At 44.3% G+C, this 23,668-nt stretch overlaps 1 protein-coding gene across 2 annotated transcripts in view; it reads right to left on the bottom strand.

Annotated features, from left to right (window-relative positions):
* Positions 1–2,733: 2,733 nt before the first annotated feature.
* The window catches only part of STPG1 (sperm tail PG-rich repeat containing 1), a 356,391-nt gene continuing 335,456 nt past the window's right edge, over positions 2,734–23,668 (bottom strand). For both annotated transcript variants that reach the window (XM_086956418.1, XM_086956419.1), the window contains one exon: positions 2,734–3,513. In XM_086956418.1, the coding sequence (XP_086812544.1) occupies positions 3,440–3,513 (74 nt within the window). In that variant the 3' untranslated portion in view covers positions 2,734–3,439. The remainder of the gene's footprint in view (positions 3,514–23,668) is intronic.

The raw sequence follows: 23,668 nt of genomic DNA, 5'->3' as shown, positions 1-23,668 counted from the left end.
AGGATAATGCTGATGGAGTAAAATTGTCTATGTTGGCATACGCCTTCCTCAGCCAGTCCAAGAGAGAGGGGGATATGGGCCGTCGGCAATAAGCCATCTGACTGTCTGTGTACTTAGAGTGGGCAATCGAATGGCCTTTTTAATGTCTCTCACCTCATATCCTGGTGGTGAGGGACAGTAAAAAAAGAAAAATGACCCCTACACCATGAGAAAACTCCTATGGCGTGGGGGTCATTAGATTCGTTTTTTAATTTTTTAAAAACAAACTCCCCCTTTGTGAGTTTGTTTTTGAAAAAAAAAACTTTAGAAAAGTTTGAAAGCTGCCAGTTATGCTGACGGAACCGTTTTTGAAATTTTTTCTTCGTTGACAGAAACCACCAAGATGTCAATGGGCCAGAGGACATCTCTAAATGTGGCAAGTAGAGTAAAGGAAGGTTGTTAGACATAAAGTCCTCCACCACCCTATTTTCCTTTACTCCATCCGCCAAACCATAAATCAGCCCCTAAGTCAGAAGGTAAAACATTTCACCAGGACAAATCCGTTTAGTGTATCTGACCTGTGCTCCATTGTGGTTTGTCCTAAATTGCATCTAGGTCACGGTCTACCACTTCCATAGACTATCATTGGTGCTTAGTGTTTTTGGCAGTATTTTGACTTAAAACCCCCCATATTAGATTTATGTCATTCTGGTATCTTTTTTAAAATAAAATGTACTCTACTTTCCTAATTCAGTTTGAGATTTACACATGAAGTAAGTCAGATGGTTGTATGTGATTTCATCAAAAATAGATTTCATGGAAGACCATTACTGAGAAACTTTTTCATCTTAACTGTTTAATGGAAATTTTCAGAAAGAATGGCATTTACCTTTTTGTAAAAACCAATTCATAGAATGTATTTTTGGTCAAAATTGCCTTTTGAATACTTATTTGTAATCCAATTGTGGCAGGTCATACTTTCAGAAACAGTTTTGTCGGAGATATTTATTTCAGTGCTTTACTTAATGGAGACATTTTTTCATTTGTATATCTTTTATATTGTCAAACAATTACTTCGGATGCCTTCAATTCACTGACCCCCATCACCACCCTTAATCATCCATCACTGAGCCCTCACCACAACCCCTAAACACATCAATCTCTGCCCTCTAAAACCTCTCACCACAGCTAAACTACACTCATCCCTGAAGCCTAAAACCCCTTTCTAGCCAAAATCTAACATCCCTGAACCACAAAATCACTCTCTTTCCCTAACTCCATCCAGTCCTGAACCCTAAACCCCCCTTTCTATGTCAAAACCCCACCCACCCCATACCCCTTTAAAAACTCAGCACACCCAAACTCCACTCATCCCGGAACCCTAAAGAACCCTCACCACCATTAAACACCAGCCATCCATGACCCATAAGAACTCATCACCCTAAACTACTCTTCCCTGAACCCTAAAAACTCATTTCTCCAGCTAAACTCCACTCATCATTTCTACATCTAAACTCCACCCCGTCCTGAATCCTAAAAACTCTTCACCACCACAGTCGCTACCAATAATTGAACATTAAAATCCCTCACCAGCCCTAACATCTGCCCATCAATGAACCCTAAAACCCTTCAACACCCTTACAGTCCATCCATCCCTGAAACCTAAAAGCAGCTCACACACCTCAACACCACTTATCCGTGAACTGTAAAAAACCCTCAACACCCCACCTCTCCACCCATATCTGTACTCTAAAAATCCCTTTTTATGCCCGAACTCCAATTATTCCTGTCCCCCCTAAAAACCCCTCATCTCCCTAAACATTACCTATTCCTGAACCCACAAGCCTCACAGTAGACATAAACTCCATCAAAGTTGAATGTAATTTTGTAGTTTTCCTTACATTTATCTTTCTAATAAAATCTTTCCTTTTTGTATTTCTTTCAAATCGTCTTTCGTTAAAATTGGTTTTCCATGAATTGGTTTCCTCCAATGTGGTTTCTCAGTTTTTGTATGCAATTAATTCACACACATCGAAGTAGGACATCTTGCCCCAAACCACACAGCCCTTGGAACCCGAATAAAACCAACCAAATAATTATATGGGTTGACGCACCGTAAAAATACATGAGATGGCCCGTGTGCCACCTACTTCGTTACTGCAGTCTTAAACTGCACTACAGCAACAACCTTTCTTTCGATGGGAAAGTGAAAGTAATAGCTGAACACAAACTAAAACCATGATGTGAGGAAGAAAGAGGAAGCCTTGACAGGTTGGCCTAAGCCAGGATCATGGCAAGCGATGTTTGAGCTTGAATAAGGGAGTGTTAAACTGTGGAGTACAGTTATTGTTCTAAGTGTAAGGAATGGAACGAGGACGGAGATGAGGAGGTACTGACTTTGAACCATTCTGTTCAAATGTTCAAAATCCTAATACTTCAGAAGTCCTCTGGGTAGCATTATGAAGCATCAAACTGGAAACAATATACGGACATGCAATTGTTTCTGTATGCCCAGGGCAAATTTCTGCAGCCGTGCTTTCTAATTGTTTTCACAGTTTACAAACATGCCCACTGTTACACTGTTATGCATGGAAAGCTGCTCCAGGTGTGCCAGATGTGTACTACTGAGAATGCCATTTGGCATGTTATGCAGGCTCCCATTTTTCCAATACATAAATGAATATGCTGGAAAATTAGGTGCTGGAAAAATGACGCCCTAGGCACAAATGCAAATTATTTTCTTTTCTTTTTTTTCCCTCCACGTGAAAAACATTTTCCCTGGGGAGTAAGCCCTTCCATACATCTTCTCCAGGTCCCTTTGCTGTAGTAGTTCCTTTGATTTCAGGGTTGGAAATCTTTGGACTGGAGTTTGTTAATACAAACAAATGCAAATGTTTGATTGAGGTCATAGATTTACAAAACAAACCACATCTTGCTCGGCCTACGTCTCATTCCTTGTATGATATTTACTACTACGCAATTCCACACACCTGCATTACACAGTAGTACAACTAATTACGCCTGTTAGGAGTCCTTCTGTGAATATCTACAAAGCGTAAAGGTACATCTGCAGCTGAAAGTGCCACTGGGAGTCATCCCTTTGGAATCTGGCAGGACTACAGGTCGTACAAATTCCCGGCAGCACTGGAGGGAGGAAAGGAGAGGAAATTAGGCATAAGCAGTTTAGCCTGTCCCTGAGAAACACTGGGTTGTTTAGAATTGCTTTAAAATAGGGACGACATTTACAATTACACATTGGTTCATTTCTCTCCATTGATGAAACTACTGCCTCAAGAAAGGATTTCCAGTTTGACCAGTTGATTGCTTCGCTTGAATCTGCTGTGACTTTAAATGACAGCAGGTTTTGTTCTGCAGTAATAACTAGGCAATCTTTGGTAACTTTCCTTGGATTCATTTTTATTCTCTTTCTTTAAGATGGTGGTTTGTTCCTCTGGTGTCATCACATTGGAATCCACTTGTCCATGGTATTGTAGTGAAACGACTGTTTTTCAGCTCTCTGTGGATAATAGGCATCTGCAACAACAACATATTTATTGGTAAACGAATAGGCAAAAACTTCACAATACTTTGTGGGCACTACAAGATGTCTGAACAAAACCCCTTTGATTGTTCATTTCTAGGATCATCATTCAGATGACATAAAATCCAGGCTTGAGTCAACAAAACAACATTATCCAAGAGTAAGTCTAACTTGTGAGAAGAAAATGTCATAACACATGCATGCATTGTGTATGGCTCATAAGCACAGTGTGAAACTGGTATTACATGAAAGCAATAAATGACTATTCCAACGTAGGTCCAGAATCCATGACACATTTTTATGATAGCCACATAACATACATTTATATATAATGACTATATATATAGAACTCTCTTAAATATTCATAGATAGTCTGAAAATCTGACTTGGGTCTAGGCTGCCTATTCGTGATGTTGCCGACTCTTGGTGCTGTAAACCAATTTTACCCAAACTTGTGGGTCGCAATCCTTTCCTGTGTGGCCAGACGATTTTTGGTGGATCGCAAAAGCCCAGGCAAAATATAAAGAAGCTTTTAAATTCAGGAACTTATGTAGGAGAAGTGCGCCCTCCTTGCAACATGATGGATGCGTCATATTTTCTGTTTGACGCATCATGTTGTAAGCAGTTACAGATACGTCAGTATTTCTAACGTATATGTAGCTGCAAAATTAATGCATTGCTGGGGTGTGTCAGAAAACAGACACCACTCTAGCCATGTGTCCTTTCACATGGGGCAAGCCCCATGTGAAACGGCCTGTGCCAGTTTTTCGCCTGCTGTGGGGCAGGCGTAAGATATTTATGCAATGGCATCCTAGAAGTGGCGCACTAAAATCTCATAGATTTCAATGCACCACTTCTACGAGGCTTTTTTGGGGGGAACACCCACCGTGCATATATTATAGCTGACAGGTATAATGTGGCGCAGAGGTTTAAGCAGTGATGCATCTGCCTAGATGCACCATTTTGTAAATAGGGCACAACATGGCAAATATTTTATGTCGCCGAGCATCACAAAAGTGACGCACAGGCGGCGTAAAAGTGACACAAGGCCTCATAAATAAGGCCCTCAGTGTTTATATTTTCACATTTGCTGCGCTTCAAAGACAGAGTTCAAATGTCATGCCATGCCTTCTGACAAGTTGCTGCTTGTTTTTCATAACATAGGAATTTACAAGCTTCTCTCACTTTGCAGTCAGAGAAAAAAGTAAAGTGAAATATGTGACAATCTTGATGGGGTACAGGGAGAGTGAAAGGAAAGCCTGTAGAATGTCACTTTCTGACACACAAAATGTAAATACCTGAAAAACCTGAACTGTACACATTCAGAGGTTAGGAAAGCAAAATTGTAACACTTTTTTGTAATTCTGAAGGGTGATGGAAACGAACATTTTAATAGGATTAGAACAAATTAAAGCCCTTTATTTGGTGGCGCGCAAATGATAAATATTCAGTGAAACCTGATTTCCACAGATTATCATGTGTGCAATATTGCTTATCAATAAGACTGTATGTCTGTTTAAATGTAGTGGACATTTCAACAGGAAACCTGCTGTCCGTAAATCACTGCATTACCAAACAATGTTTTAGTTACATTTAAAATCTCCAGCCTCATGTCCATTAAAGGTCGGTAGGTCGTGAAATTTGTCATTCTAAAAATTGGGTCCTGGCTCTAACAAGTTTGAGAAGCACTAGTGTAAACTACTCATTCATCAGTGGACTTTGGGCATGGGTTATTTAACTTACATTACTTCAGTCAGAACTTCAAGGGATCTATCACATGATTGGTCAAGGATGTTCCATGCAAATATGGCCAACAGCCACATAGTAGAAATTTAATTGGGATTCAAAGAAATTCTGAAAATGCATTTCTCACAGTAATAAATACATCTAAACTACGGGTCTCATTTACAAGCCCGTTGCGCCGTCGGTGCTTCACTTTTTTTGACGCACCAGCAGCGAAGTGCTTCTGCCCATATTTAAAAGGCCCTGTTTGAATTTTCCTGGCCTTGTAAATAAGGGCCCCTTTCATGCATTACTCTACGTGAAAGGGGCATTCCATGGGTGTTGCTGTGGGTGTTCACACGCTACATCCATGGAACCTGACTCATTCCCCGATTTACAAAGTTTTGTAAAGCTGGGAATGCGTCTGAATCCTATGCCTCAGGGGAGGCGTAGGAGTGGCGCAACAAGGAAAATACTTTTATTTCTCCTTGTTGTTTCCTCTTTCTATGTGTGCTGAATTTTGCAGCACACATAGATAGAGGAAAATACCATCAATGATTGTTTTTGCGCAGGAAGGTGTACCTTCTCGCACAAAAACAATCATCCCCATAACACAGGGACCCTTGCAACATGACACAAGGTAGCCGGCGCTGGTGCATGGCAGCCAATTGTGTGGCAGCCCAGAGGTATGCACTTGGATGCATCATATTGTTGTTAATATGACACATCTCTGTGCATTTAAAATGACGCAGCTCAGCACAGCAAAATAGCTTGCAGCACCACTCTTTGTTATTTTTTTGTAAATGAGGCCCTACACCTCTAAGACCCAACTGCGAGTGCTCCAGAAAGAAGTGTCAGACAGTACTCCAAACTATATAAAATCATGAGGCAGGTGTGGGAAACACAGACATTTGAGTGACAGGCATTAAAAAAGTCAAACAAATTATGCATACTGCCCAGAGTGTATAAACAATGCATGTGTAAAAGCAAAAAACAAATAATGACTCCACAAGCAGGGAGAGAACTTCCTGCTTCCTGAGCATTAGGGCTATTGTGTTTTAGTTTTTAAAAACATTTTGAAGTTTGCTATTGAAAAACAAAAAATCTTCATAAAGCAGGTGAAATAAACATAGAGCCCACTCGGCAAAGTCCTCTGCTTTAAAAACAACCACTGAAGCAGCAGTAATCATGGCCGACTAACTGCAGCATCTTTAGTCAGGGTTTCATTGCCACATTCCCCAATCAATATATTTGTCTTTGGAGCAATAGCGAAGATTTTCTTAGGTGTACAAAATTAGGGGGGACACAGGGAGCTACATAAAGGTCCAGTGACTCGTGCTCCCGAGGAGAATCTTACAACCAACGAGTCACTGTTCAGAAGAGAAAGAAAGTAAGGGAAAGGAAGTGTGTCCTAATCTTGAGGCCCTCACACACCTCGAAGGATGTCATGCTTCATCACTGGGCTATTCAGGTCCACTCTGCAGTGCCCTAGAGGTCCTCCAAAGGGTCACTCTGTCGGAGGTCTTTTAATAAAGTTGTGTGGGTGTGAGAGACAATGGAGCCCTAATATGGTTAAAAAATGACTGGAAGACTAGTAAGTGAATTTATTGAAAAAGGAAGTCCCTCTGTCATTGTTAAAAACTAAGAAGGTGGTGCTGTTGTGAGGGGTATAATGGCCCTCTGTTGCTAGGTGTGTAGCATGCCCCTAATGGATACCCTTTTCGGTCAACATGTTTCGCGTTAAATCACAGTCTCTGGAGGAGATCCAAAAGCCCTTCTTCAGGATTAATAAAGATAATTTATAAAGAGTTAAAAAACATAATGGCCTATGGTAATCCAGTGCACGGACGGCTTGAGGTTGGGTAAGTGTAACAGCGCCTTCATCTATGAGGCACAGTTTCGAGGGACCCACAGATCATTTCTCATGGGGAATTTTACCTGCATTTAAGGGAATACTACTCCTACACTTTCCCAGTGGAACTAGATTACCCTAGGCCATTATCTTTCTTACAACAATAACAGTAAAGTCCTAGCACCTTTTTCAGTCAAACATAGGTAGTCATTTCAAACGCTGATCAAGATGGTCTCAGCTCTATGTTTGAATCTGAAATCCCACTAAATGCTTAAGGGACATTGGTGGATCTCAAAGAAGTCTAGTTGTGAATTCACCAATCTCTTCTCTAGAATCTTTCCAAGGCTAGCCATACAGAAAACAGAACACATACTGGAAAGTACAATATTGCCTAAATAATTGTTTTAGCAGATAGGTCCCAATGCATTCCTTTACCAAAGTTTATATGGTACCTTCCAAAATCTTTGCTGATAGGGCAGTGTGAGTAACAACATATTTAATAATACACACAAGAGCCCCATCTAAGGATGAATCAGTAGGACTTTACTTACTCATAAGAATTTAGATTTATAATTATAGTATTAGGGCCTAGAGAATCGTAAGTAGGGTAGCACTTTACTTCCCTGGGCTTCCAACGCTTTTCTAAGTTCTAAAGCCTTGCACCAGATGAATGTGGGCAGGCACCACAGTGTCAGCCTCTATCCTCACTAGCACTCCAGAGAGGTCTCTCTAATCTAGTGACCATTTTTGAATGGGGTCTCCACATTAATTATTTAAACATGACTATCTAGACCAGCAAATAGTATCCTTGCAATGACACTCCATCACAACTACTCATTCACCCTGGACTGGTCTAATTAGCAAAATGCGTAGTGTACAAGGGATGACACACTGGCTAGAAGTCCAGGATAGTGTAAGGCATGGCAATCTAACAAGTCTATCCTTTTAAGAAGTTATGTTATGTTTTCTGACCCCTTTATAGAGGCTGGACTATTCTTAAGTTATGACAATAAGTGTAAACACCACAGTTAACAGTGGCAATACACTATCACCATAAAATACACAAGGGCTATTAACAAGTGCATAGTTGTGAGAAAATGGTTTCTGTTGCAGTACCCCCCTCCCCCCAACTGTTTGTCTGGCTTGTGATGCAACTTTGACTGTAGAGTACTGGGTCCCTGCTGTCCAGGTTCCCAGTACCAGTGTTCTTTCCCTAAAACTGTTCCACAATTGGCTCTTTGGGCCCCCTGTAGATCCCCAGTAAATGGTACCTGGGTACCTAGGGCATTGGGACTGAAGAGGGTCCCCTAGGGACCCCCAACCAAGGCCAGGCAGACTGCCACCGTAGCATGCATGGGCTGGTGCAGAAAAAACAAAGTTGACATGGCCCACTGCCTGTGTGCCATGCCAACAAGCACTGCCTAAAGTATAGATAAGTCACCCCTCTGGCAGGCATTCCAGCCCTAAGGCAGGGTGCACTATACCACAGGTGTGGGCATATCTACATGATCAGACATGCTACTACAATATTTAAGGCCTTTCTGAGATATTTTAAGTGCCAGGGAAGCCATAGACTGTAAATAGGCTGGAAACTCGACAACTCGAGTTCCCAGCAACATAATGGTTTTCTGAACCCAGGAGTGTTTGGTACCAAACTACTCCTTTCAGTAAACCCACACTAATGCCAGTGTGGGATTTGTTGCACCATGTACTCAGAGGGCACCTCAAAGATGCCCCCTGAAAACTTACCAACCCTGATGTGGTCGCAGACTAGCCGTAGGTAGACATGTTTCTGGACCCTTGGGTCGAGAGACTCTGTTCTCTTGGACCATGAGGACAGTACATCCTAGGTGAAGATGTCACACCTCCTTCCCCAGGATGGGCACAGTGCTCAAGAGGGAAGTTTCAAAGGCCTGCTTCCAGTAGCAACCAGCGTGCTTGTATGAGCGGCGGGGCAGGCGGGGGTCAGGGTTTGAGGGTAGGGGCAGCATGAGGTGAGAAAAATAAAAAAAAAAATGTTTTAAACTCACCTGCAGCTGGCCGCGTCCCACTCTTCTGCTCCTGTTCTCCAGGCAGCACAGGCTCCCAGAATGCCCTCTGGCCAATCCTGAAGTTGCTCTCACACATGAGAGCAGCTTCAAGATTGGCCTGAGTGCCATCAATTTGTGCTTGCAAGAGGGCCGGCCAAACATTTATGTGTACTTGGAGCGGGCAAACCACTCCCCCTCCTGCTCCTCTGTCCTCGGATCAGCACTGCCCGCCCGCAAATCTGCAGCAGCAGGAAAACATAAATGATAATAACCTTGAGTTATTATCATTTTATGTTTCCTTTATTTTATTGCTGCAAAAAACAGTGGAGCGACGCTCCTCCGCCTTAACGGAGGAGCCGCCGCTGGATCCCTGCACCATTAATGAATGGGGCATTGCAAATTATAGCATGCAAATTGAACTTGGCTAGGAATATGGTTCAGTGGGTTAAGTGCTAACTGCTGACATGTGTGTGCGATACCAGTTCACTTCTTTGAATCCTGGCAAGGCCAACTCATCATTTCATCTTTCTGCGGTGGATAAATCAAGTTCCAGTATATTGGCTGATACAGGGACCTAACAACAAACAATGTCTAGGGGTCAAAGGAGAAAGGGAACTCGACTGTGAGAACCATCCAGGATACAACTGATTAATAACGAGAGTGGGAGAGAACAAAAGTGTGTGTGTATGTGATGAATCTATAGACAAATCTCGAGGATATGGGAAAAATATTCCCATCAGTTGCCACTCTGTACCGCCCTCTTACATTATATGGGTTCTCCTTACCCAGGAGATGTTGCCCACAGCCTACAGATGTTAGTGTAGCTGGAACTATTGAAAAATATGTGTAAAAATGGATGGTACAGAAGAATATATCGTGAGTGTATAACTGAATAGCAGTGCAAGAAGTGAAAGTGAAAAGTATTAAAATTGGATAGGACTGAGTAGAAGATCAATTTTATTAATTACTCTCAGTTCGTCCAAATCTTAAAAATAGTGTAACGTGACAACGGATTTAACATAATATCTGTTTGCAAATAAGGGTCGACATGTTTCAGCAAACGTGGCAGTTATACCACTGCTTTTATCAGGACCAGAGTGTTATGCTACTGCAAAAATAGTGAGAATAAAAATTGTATCACCTGTTGTTTCCAGGTTGTTCTAATTTAATTGATCCACCACATCACAATTAGGTATGGGGATAACGCTTCACCCCACCTGGCCGCAGCTCAGGTAAGAGGAGCACCGCTCTGTCCGGCGGTATCTCCTAGCGTCCTCCCCAGACAGCGCAGAGGGAAAAAGCAACGGTGGGACCTGATCTGCCAACATCTAAATCAAGCCCTTAATGTCTAGATAACCTAAAATAATCCATAAGGGCTTCAAATTCAAACGCGCCGCATGCCCTGTGAAGTAAAACCAATCTGGCAGTTGTTGATCTTTGAAAGTGGTGTGGTATAATACCGGCCAGAAATTCATCCCCTTTTTTTCAAAATTTGCCTCAATCATACTCCTTTCCTCTCACATTCACTCTCTTCTCCCTCACTCATTCTGACATTCTCTCACTTGTTCATTCTCACTCATACACATTCCCAATCACTGCTACATAGACACAATGATACTCATACCCACTGGTTCTCATTCTCACTTACCAACACACTTACACCAACTTACTGACTCTGGGCCCTGGGGCAAATGCACCTGTTGCACCGTTGGTAGCTACACCCCTGACTCACTTACGCTCCCTCTCGAATCCTCCAATCAATCACTCATTCCAATACACTCATACTAATTCACTCACTCCCTCGTACTCACGTTCTCTTATTCATACACATTCTCAAACTCAGATCAGATTCTCAATCACTTTCACTCTCATTGACACTCTCAAACTCACTCACAAACACATTTTCAATCGATTCCATTCCCTCTTAATCAGTGCCAAACACACTTACAAACGCATACACACATGCATAGATAAAAAACTTTTTTTTTTACCTACTTTGCTTTCTACGATGGAAACTCAGAGGCTGCATGGCAGCAGCGGAGCAGGAATCCGGGGCTGGACAGTGGGACCATCAAGCCATGATACCCAACAAGGAGCCAGACAGAGCTCAGAATGTTTTTTAAAGGACTTTGAGCACAGCCCTATAAGATTCTGTGATAGTGCTGGGGATCCTGCCCTTGCTGCTCTGCGCTGCTTTTCATTGGCTTCAGCGGTGCACTGATGTGTGCCCTGACAGACACATTTTAAATGAGGCATGCACCATATGCCAGCTAAATAAAATGGATGGTGCCTGTGTGAGGAGATCATATTTGAACTACACCCACCAGACATGTCCAATCCAGACATCCAACTACAGAGTTTTTTATTTTGAAAAAACACCATAGCTGGATCATGTCTCAGCCCCCCTCCTCCCCCTCCTCCTGTCATCAGGAGCCTGGAGAGAAGGTAATGAATGTTGACCTGGCCACTGGTAGTGTTCACGAAAACATTAAGCTAGTACTTTTATAAGCACAGCTAAATTGAAAATGCACAAGTGCCTCACAGGTTGCAGGGGGCTGCGCCCTGCAGCCCTAGATAAGGAGCCCTGCAAATTTAAGATTAGTGCTCTTCACTCCCTACACCAGAGGAGCAACTAGAGCCAAATTTCGGAGGGGCAGGGGGGGCGCTGAAAAATTTCGGGGGGGGCTAATTCTTCCAGCAATATGCAGAGTGGAGCTGCAGGGCTCTAAGAAGAGGTGAAAAGCAACAAAGCCTCGTTACCACGTAATGGTCTTTTAACCCCTTGACTGTGGGGCAAATTCTGCCACGGTGCTGGGGAATTAATGAGTGGGCGTGTTTCGGACGACCCCCAGCTGCCCTCCGCACACGCCCACTGTGACATCGGACGGCCATGGGGCTGTCCGGCGCACCCAACGGGTTAAAGACCTGTGAAGTACTGGGTTGCGGCTGTGTGTGTGCCCGGAAGGCTGTCTTAGCCCGGGCCGACGCACACGACGGTGGGGCTGAAGCCCTTTGAGCCCAATAGACGTTGCACGCCTGCCCTACACCCTGATGTAGTCTCCCTGTAACTGAATGTTTTGAGCACCAGAGCTTGTTGCCAAACTGCATCTGACTGTCAGGGGAACAGAAACCACAGAAATATTTCCTTGTACTTTAATAACCCTCTTTACCTGCCCATAGCCAGGGTCAGTAGACCCCTTGGCCCCTTTTGCCCAAGCCTCTCCCCTCCTCTCATTTTTTCATGGGTGATCTATAATAATCTTGGTCTGGTAAACATTTACGTGACAGTTAACTTGCCTCTCTCTTCACTAAGGGACATATTAGCAAGAACCTCATTAAAATTATCGCTGTTTTAGCGGCAGGAAACTGCCGCTAAAACTGCAATAATGGGCTTGCTAATATGCGTTATAGAATTCCAAAAGAAGCCCAGGTTAGATGTCCTGCTCATCTAACCTGGGCTTCTATCGGAATTCTATAACGCATAATAGGAAGCCCATAATCGCCATTTTAGCGGCAGTTTCCTGCCACTAAAACGGCGATAATCATAAGAAGGTTCTTGCTAATATGCCCCGTAGTTCGCTTTAATTAGTACTTCTCAGCGCAGTTTTATAATGTGACATAATAATGTCAAAACTTCCAGATGCTGTAGAAATAGACTTTTTTGAATGTTGAAAAGACTATCATATTTTAAGTGATGTTTGTTTGCTTTACATAGCAAACATTTTTAGGGCTCGGCTTGTGTAGGCTCTAAGATACGAGCCAGGCTCTTGGCTCGACTCTGGTTCAGCTGACCCTGTTAATTTGTTGGCTCGCCCAACAGTAATAAAAACAGCTTTATTTCTATTTTGGCTCTCGAGCTCACCCTTATAACTCATCGCCACATTAAAAACATATACATCCAGCCAAAGGACACAGCGCCACCTGCTGGCATTAGCACCCCATCACACCTTTACAGACTCAACCAGAACAAAACGTTAATCCACAAGGGAATCCTCGTTAACAAACCTGTCTCAGGGCCGGACTGGCCGTTGCGGGCACCGGGCAATCCCCGGTGGGCCGCGAGGGTGGGGTCTGGTCTTGGGCCCCTGGGGGCCGCTTTTTTACAGGGCCATTTATGCAGCATAGCTTCAAAATCGGCCCTGTAACAAAATCGGCCGAAAACCGGCCCCGGCAAAGAGCTCGGTCGCACCCCCAACCTCCCTCCTGTGGGGCCGGCCGAGCACTTTGCTGGGGCCGGTTTTGGCTCCTGTTTAAATCCTCCCACTTTCGCATCCTTTCCACCTCTAAACTCCTGCCCTCTCAAACTTGATAATGTTGCCATTGTGATACCTGCCCCTTTTAAAATCACTCTGCTGGTGACCTACCATACCCCAATATCTCCAATAAAAGAGAAGCATTTTTCTAAATTTCACTTCCATTCTGGGCACATTAACAACACAGATACTAAAGGAATCGGCTTGTAAAAGAAAGAAAACGAATAGCAAAACCTACATGATAAAAATCTGCTTTTAAGAAACATTTTTGTTTCTTTGTTATCGACAAATCTAATTGACTTACGTAATATCTACATTTGTATATTGTAATTTTTGACACTCCTTTATAAGCCATTTTTACAGGCATGATATGGTTAACTACAACCCACTCATTTAGCATTTTTTGATCTCTGTTTTTTACAAACAACTTAAGTTTTGTATCCAGGGCACAAACACATGAACTTCATGCAGCAGATCTGAAAAGCAAAAAAGAAAGAAGGGTCATATTATCAAGAACTGCGATAACATTATCGCCGCTTTAGTGGCAGGAAACTGCCGCTAAAGCGGCGATAAGGGGCTTGATAATATGCCCTTGTGAATTCCTATAGAAGCCCAGGTTCTGGTGTGAACCTGGGCTTCTATGGGAATTCACAAGGGCATATTATCAAGTCCATTATCGCCGGATTAGTGGCAGTTTCCTGCGGTTAAAGCAGCGATAATGTTATCACCGTTCTTGATAATATGGCCCCAAATGTAGCTATGAACTGAGGGGGATAGTCACAAGCAAGTGGCGGAGAGAGGCGTTAGCCTTCTTGGCTAAACGCCTCTCTCCGCCACTTGGGAAAAGCAAGGCTGCACCATATTCACACGGACATGATGCAGCCTTGCATTTGCCCCTGCGATGGCGCTAAGTTTCACAACTTAGCGCCAATGCAGGCACCCTTGTACCAGAGTGCACGGGTGTCTGCAAGCAGGGATGTTCGTTTATGTACAGGAAGGTGTCCCTTCCTGCACATAAACAAACCTAAAATGCCAGTTTGTAACTTACATGTGTGCTGCTTCATGCCGCACACATGTAAATTACAAAACGGCATTAAAAAAAAAAAAGATTTGTTTATGTACAGGAAGAGGCACCTTCCTGTACATAAACAAACCATGGCATTTTGCATTTTCCATGTGTGCTGTACAAGGCAGCACACATGGAAAATACAAAAATGAGGAGAAATAAAACATTTGTATCGCCAACCTAGGACCAGGGTTCTTCCTGGTCTAAATTTGGCGTTCGCTCCTATTTACGCTGCCCTTGTGAATAGGGGGCAACGTAAATATCAGTGGGCGTTGCGGTGGAACACTCACCACAACACCCACTGCGCGCACCTTTCACGCTAAACACAGAGTGAAAGGGGGCCTAGTTACAAGGCAGCGTTAAGCCACGTTAAGTGGCTTAACGCTGCCTTGTGAATGAGGCGAGGCACCTGAGAGTGACATTGTGGTGGCGATAGGGGCTTGTGAATATGCCCCTGAGTGTCAGGATATACGTTAGTGAAACAGGCTTGATAGAGTACAGTACTGCAGGGCGTTCTGCCACTTTGCTCTCAGGGTTATATATTAGTTACACTTTCATCTCCTTCACCCTCCAAGGACGTTAGCCCCTTATTCGTGCAAAACGAATGCTCTCCGGAATCTCGGAACCAGCAGTTCCCTGTCCCTCTTAACAAGGGTCCTAAAGGGCAGCCATATTTTGTCGAACTTAAACATCTTGTCGGAAAAGATGGCAGAAACTCTTGCCATGGCATAGATGTGCCAGGGTTTAATCCATCAGTGAAAATGCATTTAAATACCTATGGTAGTAAGAATGTATGGGCAACAAAAAAGAATACAGAATGCATGAGAGTCAGAATGACTCAAATTATTGTATATATGTATGTATGTATATATGCATGTATATGGTAATTCTATTCCGTCTATAATTGAGCTAGGGAGGGTTAAGAGAAAGTGTAAATGAATTCCAGAATAATAAACTGCACATTAAAAATTCATGCTCAGCGTTCAATTATATGCCAATAAACACAAGCTATTAAGCACCCTAAAACGATGTCCTATAACTGAAATAAAAGTGGAAAAAATGAAGTGAAAGGCAAAATACAATAATATGAATAATATTTACCAATATTTAGGAATACACAAATAACCATTACCAACTTAAGGGGATTACATGGGACAACTGGCATTTACATATAATGAAAAATTGAGGCTGGACATATATGTCCTCATCTTAAAAAGGCTAATCAACCCATTTGATTATCACCTGTTCTAGGGATGGAATTCAAAGTAATAGAGAGTTTAGCTTCCGATAATAGCGAATGATCCAGGGATAATTTGGCAGCTAACAAACTAATTTAGTATCTTTGTGGTAGATGTTATTGAATAGGTGGTGGCTACTGTAAATGTGAGAATTATGGCCAGCCTGAGGTAAGAACCCGCAAGGTCTGCTGGTCGGATTAGTTCAGCTGGATAAAATGCATTTATCTACTGGACACTGCCTTCATTGTAAAGGGCTGCACTGCTGTACATAAATAAAACAGATAAGGAGAGCACAGCAAAATGAATTCACTTACACAGCCAAAAGCAGGGCCATTGGGATGATGCGATTCTGGGGTCACGGTGTGTTTTTTTCACATAAGTATGGATTTGCCACAAAAACACACATCTGCATACATTACAGGTTTTGTACAAAAAAGGTTTCAAACTCAAATGGATCAATATGGACTACGAGCACTAATACTTATGTTGCCACACAGTTGCAGCCTTTTGTCACGCAGAAGGAGCTCACCTTTCAGTAGCTGATTACTGTACTTCGTGTTAAACTGATATTTATGAGTTGAATCCTTAGCCCATACAGTGTTTGGATGAGAAGAAAATACCAAGGCAACACTGCCTAAAAGTGTGCCACATTCTGCCACATAATTTGCCGTTTTTGTGCTGCATTAATTGGTGCTTTTGCATAATTCCAGTAATCCTAGTCATCAGTTAGGTGATAGCTCAGAAGCTGCACAAACCAAAGCTCCCACATAACATGCACTTGCTCCACCAAATCAGGGTCCTGAAGAAGGTATTTCCCTTTATCTCTTAAATGATCATAAATTGATACTTGTATAGCACACTACTCACCGCAAGGGTCTCAAGGCGCTTGTACGAATACCGCTGTGGAACCCATCCTGGCTTTCCCTGTGAGGCGTCCACTCCTGGGCACCCCCAAGGTGGAGGCCAGGCATCCTTAGCGTTGTGGGGGCCTTTGTGGTGATTAAGCAAGCTATTGCCCAGAGTTGCCCAGAGTTGCAGAGTGGGACTAGTGAAGTAGTGTGGCTCACCGGTTAGAGGCGGCAGACACAAATAGTTAATAATAGTATTCACTATTTGTATAATAACATTGACAGAAACCAGGCAAGTGGAGCTCCAACCAGCGTCCATTAGGCTCCTGTGTTCCAGGCACTGATTTTACCACATCGGAGACCAGGGGTTGCAAAAGCAGTGCCAGTGGTAGCAAGGGGCAAGCCATGGGTCGCAGCTGCGAACTCTGACGACCCATAAATGACATCCAGGAGCTTTTCTAGAGCTATGTATTTTCTCTGTTATTCTTCTGCTGTTTCTTAGTTTCTTTCTGTGATTTATATACTTTGCTGGTCAGATTAGTGTCAAGAAGTGTCTGTACCTTAGAAAACTCAACAGACATACATTCCTGCTACCTGGACCCTTTCTGGGGTGTACTGGAAACAGGCCCTGATACAGGCGTGCCACAGGACGAAGAACCAAGCGTTCCCTTGTAGGAAGTACCGTTGTAGTACTAAGAAGTACTCTGGTGGTGGGTGCACCCTGCTCAGTAGAAATAACCCAACTAACGCCTATCTTTTATGTTGGTGCCTGAGCCCCAGTGAGGTTTTAGTACCGTTAGAAAGCCATGCTCTTTATTTGCTGAACCTGTATAGGACTTTAGTCACAGTATGAATCAATCAATCAATATTTATTTAAAGATTTGGAACTCCTAGGAGGTCCACATATGAATACAAACGTGTCAATATGAGTAATAAAACATTACAAACTCAATCCACAAAGCAACCTGTAATTATAAGGGACCTGCATTAGGATAGCTAACATTTCATTTAAGTGAAACCAAACAATATTGTCAATTATCATGAAACATAAACTACTAAAGGTTTTCAACATTGCATATCCTATGATGCTAAAAAATCAATTTAGAGTTAGCAGCAAAAGAAGAAGACAAAGCATCTAATAAAAAGTGGAAGGGCAGTATATATAAACCAGGTCTTATGTGGCAAAGTCCAAAGTTCAAGTTCAACTTAAAATGTTCAAATTGGAATTAGCAGCAATAAAAGGATAACCAGGCATATCCAGGCTTGTGCAAAAAAGCAGTTCATGTACAAAATGCATCCCGGGACCCACTTCAAATACAATTTGAGGCTAACATCAGGTGCATCACGGGAAACAGACTCAACATAACCCTGTTGTACAAAATAGCCAAAAATAGCAGCCAGTGTGCAAAAAAATGTAAAATTCATAAAAAGACGACAAGCAGAGATATGCTAAAATTTGACAAGCAGAGATATGCTAAAATTTAGAATATGTACATAAACTCCTTAAAATAAGAGTTTTGCACACACTGCTTTGTTTTGTGGACAAAAGAGATAGTCTCGGGCTGATGCTACATTTTTAACACAATTTTGTAAAAACATCAGACAACTCGAGGCCAATGCAGGGCAAATAAATAAAACATGGTCCAGGATCTGAGTGCTCAGATTACACCAGAAACAAGTTTTTCCATTATTCAGATTCTTGGACCAAAGAGCTGTAAGGTCATTTAGAGGAACAAGATTCATACAACATAAGATGAGCAAACAACAAACTCTGTGTTCTAAATTCCAAATTAAATATTTTTGTGCAATTCTCTGAGAGTTTGTCCTGGCTATTAACTTAAATCTTTCTTTAGAGTTGCAGAATGTAATGTCTCTATTGTACCTAATTGTGCCACTTAAGGATTTTAGGATAGACTTGAATCCTAATGGTGGAAGTGTGAACAATGATTCTTCTTGTATACCAAAGGTTTTTAGTGCCACTGAAAAGGCACGGTAAAAATAATAATTACCTGCCTTAACATCAAAGATTTTATGGCACAAGAAACCTCTTAGTGAACCTGGCTCGCTATGTTTTAACTGATAACCCCAGCGTAAAACCCTGGATAAACCTTGGATATAGGAGCTTATCAGACCGAATTCCAGTATAATTACTGTTGTTGGAACTAGCGTATTAAAATTACATATTTTACGTTGTATATGACCTTCAAGCCTATCTAAAAAACTCCAGTCCTTGATAGGAATTGATTCGATTTCATAAAGCAAGGTAGCGGGAATTTTAGTCTAAAAAACCTTCAGTAAGTGTAAAAAATGTCTCCTACCCATAGCAATGTAGAAAATACCCAAACCATTGGCATGAGATGTAGCTTTACTGGAACAGTGTTCAATATGAGGTTTATTCCTCAAACTACCAGTTAAAGATTTCCCTAAGTACAGGTATGAGTCTACCTGGTCCTGCGTGCGTTTTCACCGCCGGGGCTGCCTGCCCCCAAAATGGCGGCCCGCTAGTCGAACCATCCGGGGAAAAAAAGCGAGGCCATACAATCTGTAACGGCCCCAATTAGCTGCCACCCCTGGATTGCCGCGAGAGGACCCCGCGCCGTCCCTAAGGGGCGCCAAACTCGTGGCTTCGCAGAAGAACCTCGAGCCCAAACTGGATTCCCATTTAAGGCAGCCGGACCGTAAAATGGCAGCCAACTCCAGACATCTACTGCTCATTTAAGGAGCAAATTGCACGGACTCTAACCACCTCTGCGAAGGCCCAGTGGAGGTCGTAAGCATAATACTGACCCCAATAAACATCCGTCTCAGCTGCAGAGTCGCCTCTATAAGTAAACGCCGGCCACATCATTGGCCTAACTCTGGGCCACTCTCCTCTGGGGTTGCCTGCCCTCAAAATGGCCGCACACTTGCCTTAAACAGCCTAAAATGAGGACATCGGACCTATTTGATGCCTGCTCCGGATCGAGGAAATAAGACCTACGCTACGACCCAAGGGGACACTAAATTCACTGCATCACCTGATGACAGCAAGCTCCAGCTCACCTCTAGGCAAAGAGGCTGCCTGGCCTTAAAATGGCCGCCATATTTCAAACACCAAATGCTCAAGCAAGGAGCGTGAAGCTCACCATTGTCCGCCTTTAACATCCAATTTTAAGACTCCCCGAGGACTTGGCGCCTATATGAGCATTAACTCTAGGGGGCCGCCAATTCCCATAAGGCATCTGTAAAGCCTGCTTTCCTCACTGCAATTCATTTTGGTCCTAGGAGCAACGGCCCCCCCTGCATCATCCAGGTGGCCGGAGTGTCCCATTGCAACCCAACTAGAGGACCCACCTGGTTGAAATTCTCAAGTGAGCAGTGTGAAGGTGATGCCCAGCTCAGCCCTCAAGAAGATCACTCTGCTAAGTTGTGGGACAGCTCATGCAGTACAGACCCTCGATGCCTCAGCAGCTCCAGGTTAGTGAGGCCCCCGATCCTACCCACTCCCTTAACCAGGAGAGCCAAGGGCCTCTGCACTCTCAGCCCACCACTGCCCGCCCCCAGAGCGGTCCCCTAACTGCTCCTACTACTTCCCCTCCCTCCTACTCGGAAATCAGCTTCCTTCCCCCTCCCGCCAACAGCCCTCCCCTAAAGAGTGACCTCAGTGCGCTATACCCCTCATCATCCCTTATCGAACAGCCCAGCCCCCACCCGACACAACACTCCCCCGCCCCTGCACCCGAGGACCCTCGCCTCCCCTACCCACTGAAGATGCCACCGGCCGTTCAATTGGACACTTTTTCATGCCCTCCTCTTAACTTCCTGTCACCTCACGGACAGAACACCTTCGCTATAACCTGCCCCCACAGCCTCTCCTTCAAAGCGAAAAAACGCTTTAAACAGAAATTAGTCAGGCAACACCCCGAAACACTAGTTATTGACACTTACCACTGCTCTTCTAGAGGGCAGAGGAAAACAGACTTCATGTTCCATACCAACAGACCAGACCTCTGGGTCACTATCTTCAACTATCACCTCCCCATCTACAAAACCAACATCACAGAACACAACCGTAAACTAACCATCTCCCCCTTGAAACAACAATCCCTAACCAGTGACATTTCCATTACCATCTTTGATAACGGTACCATCCTAATTCAGGCCAAAGAGGAGAACCTCGAGTCCTTCGACTCTCTTTTCCCAGCATTAAAGTCAGCAAGTTCTCACAACTCACACCTTTCAATCCCCCCTAGCAGCACCTTACAACCTTCTAGCCATCTATTCCCGATTACGCCAGCACTGAGATCCCATCCCCCCGCGTTTCGTCAATCCGCTAGCCCAGCGACTCCCTCATCCACAGCGCCTCCTATCTCCCAACCCCCTCCACCTCCCAACTCACCCAGCCTCCCAGAACTCAGCCCCCCTCCCAACCCCAACCGAGCCTCAGCCCCCCATCACCCGCAACACTCCCAGTCCACAGTCACCTGTCCAAAGAAAATCCTGACCCCCAAGCAAATCCGACTCACAGCCCCCCTTCTAACCCCTTCCCTTCAAGTACTCAACCACCCCCCAGAGAGGAACTCTACTCCCATCCCCAACTAGGCCACTTCCCCCCTCCCCTTTATGCCTTTCCACAGTTGAACTCTGAGCCAGAATCAGCACCCCCTCCTCCTCCCAACCCCACCAGTTCTGATTTGACTTGCGGCCCCTGACCCAGAAGGCTCACCTCTGCCCATCCTCCCCTTCTCACCTCCTCAGACAAGCTGACGCAACGCCTCGATCTTCGGGAAGCGCAGCTCGGAACCTTGATTCATGGCCTGAAGGAAACCTTATCCTCCCTAGGGAAAATCCTTCTTCCCACCCCTCACTCCGCATCATCCCCCATCCCACCACTTCCCAGTAGGAATGACTCACCTCCCCCCAACCAGTTTCTCGGCCATCTCTCTCCAAACCCTGGAATGAGTCACGAGCAGACAGACCCAGTGGAACTAGGCCCACCCTCTCCCCCCAGGAAGCAACCGCACTCGCTGCATCATACGATCACCCCAATAACCAGTTAGCACTGGCTTCGCCGTTAAACTCCCATCTCCCTGATCCAAGTCATTACTGGACTGGGTAGGGACCCTCCCCACAGAAGAGCCCCCAGAGCCCCACCATACCTTTCCTCTATCCCCAGAGCCAAGTCTGGCAATCCGAAAACAAATGATGAACCTTCCATCAACTGTATGCTTATCAACAGCAGGTCTGCTGTCAAGCATGCAACGAAAATAGCAGAAGCCATCCTCTTCCACAACCTGGATGTAGCTTTCATCTCGGAAACCTGGCTGAACTCCCTGTCCTACCCCAACATGGACCTACTGGTACCGCCCGGTTTCGCAATAATCCACAAAGATAGACCCGAGCACAAAGGGGGCGGCATAGCAATTATTCACAAAAGTAACCTCTCCATCCTAGAAAGTCCCTCCTGCCTTTATAACTAGTTTGAATGCCTTTCGGTCAGCATGAAATCAACCACAAACAGTCACTTCCATGCCACCTCCCATACCACCCTCCAGGTAACTCCATCAAATTCGGTGCGCAGCTATCGGACCTGATCACCCAATCCGCACTCACCAACGACAACAACATAATCCTGGGCGACCTCAACCTAAGATGGAACGAAACAAAAAACGTCTCCTCCAATCTCTCAACAACCTCCTGGTAGACAACGATATGATCCAACACAACACTGCTCAGAGGAAACACACCATAGAGGAGCCATCCTGGATGCAATCATTGCGGAAAAAAATGCAATCACTATTGACTTCATCATCCCCGTGGACTGGTCCGACCACCACATCATACTCTTTCATATCAACCAACCGGCCCTATCCCAACCACCCACTCAGGCCGCTCCTTTGTGGGTCAGGAACACTTCCCGAGTCCCCTGAAAAAAACTGGAAGAAGGTCTAAGCAAGCTCCTCCCAAACACGGCGGATCTCCTCTCAACCACTGAACTCACTTCGCACTACCATTCCAACTTGGTGCTCACCTTGAACCGGCTGGCACCCCTGAAACTAAAAAACCCAGAAGCACCCCCTCCAGGTCCTGGTTCACCACAGACATCAATGAGGAAAGAAGACACCTCAGAACCCTAGAAAGAATCTGGAGGAACAACCCCTCCTCCCTCCATCAGGATCAGCTCAAGGCAGCACTCAGAAAGTGCAATGATCTCATCAAGAGCAAAAAGACAACATTCTTCTGCTCCACCTTAGACAATGCTAAAAACAGCCCCAAAGAACTCTTTAACATCATCAAGAGCCAAACATCTAAACCAGTGACAGCCAACATGGAGGCGTCCAAAATCCACTGTGACAACTTTGCCAGCTTTTTCAACGAAGAAATCACCAAAATTGATTGATTGCTCAGCCTTATGCCCACCACCCCCATGGAGATCCCGACACAAGCAACCAATAGCAATACCCCAATGATCACGCCTACTCGCTGGTCTTCCTTCCGTCCCATCCAGGAAGAAGTGGTAAGCAATCTGATTGTCACTGCTAAACCCTCTTCCCACGCCCGCGATCAGCTTCCCTCGAGACTGACTATAGACTTGAAGCTTACACTAGCCCCAATTTGGAGCAAGATTATCAACAGCTCACTGAGCACGGGATCCATTCCAGACTGCCTCAAAATTGGACAAGTCATGCCGCTATTAAAAAAATCTGGCCTCGACCCTAAGGACATGAACAACTTTAGACCGGTATCGAATCTTCCTCTCCTTTCCAAAATTCTAGAAAGATGTGTTCTTCCACAGTTAACCCAACACCTGGAGAACATCAAACTACTAGACCCACACCAATCAGGATTCAGAAAGGGCTGCAGCACCGAAACCGCAATCTTAAATGTCTTAGACGATCTCCACATGTCACTCGACTCTCACCAATGTAGCCTTCTCGTACTCCTAGATCTGTCGGCCGCCTTTGACACTGTTGACCACACCCTGCTCCTCAAAGTCCTCAAGGAGAGAGCAGGCATTGAAAAGACGGTTCTAAAATGGTTCTCCTCCTCTTTCCACAACCGTACACAAAGAATAAAAGTCAACAACTTTGAGTCGGACCCCCTTTCCATTAGCCGAGGAGTTCCACAAGGATCAGTTCTCTCCCCACAACTTTTCAACA

This window comes from Lissotriton vulgaris, chromosome 2_1 (assembly GCF_964263255.1).
Source record: "Lissotriton vulgaris chromosome 2_1, aLisVul1.2, whole genome shotgun sequence".
Classification (NCBI taxonomy): domain Eukaryota; kingdom Metazoa; phylum Chordata; class Amphibia; order Caudata; family Salamandridae; genus Lissotriton; species Lissotriton vulgaris.
The sequence above is the reverse complement of the archived record's forward strand: the minus strand, read 5'-3'. Positions and strand labels throughout refer to the sequence as shown.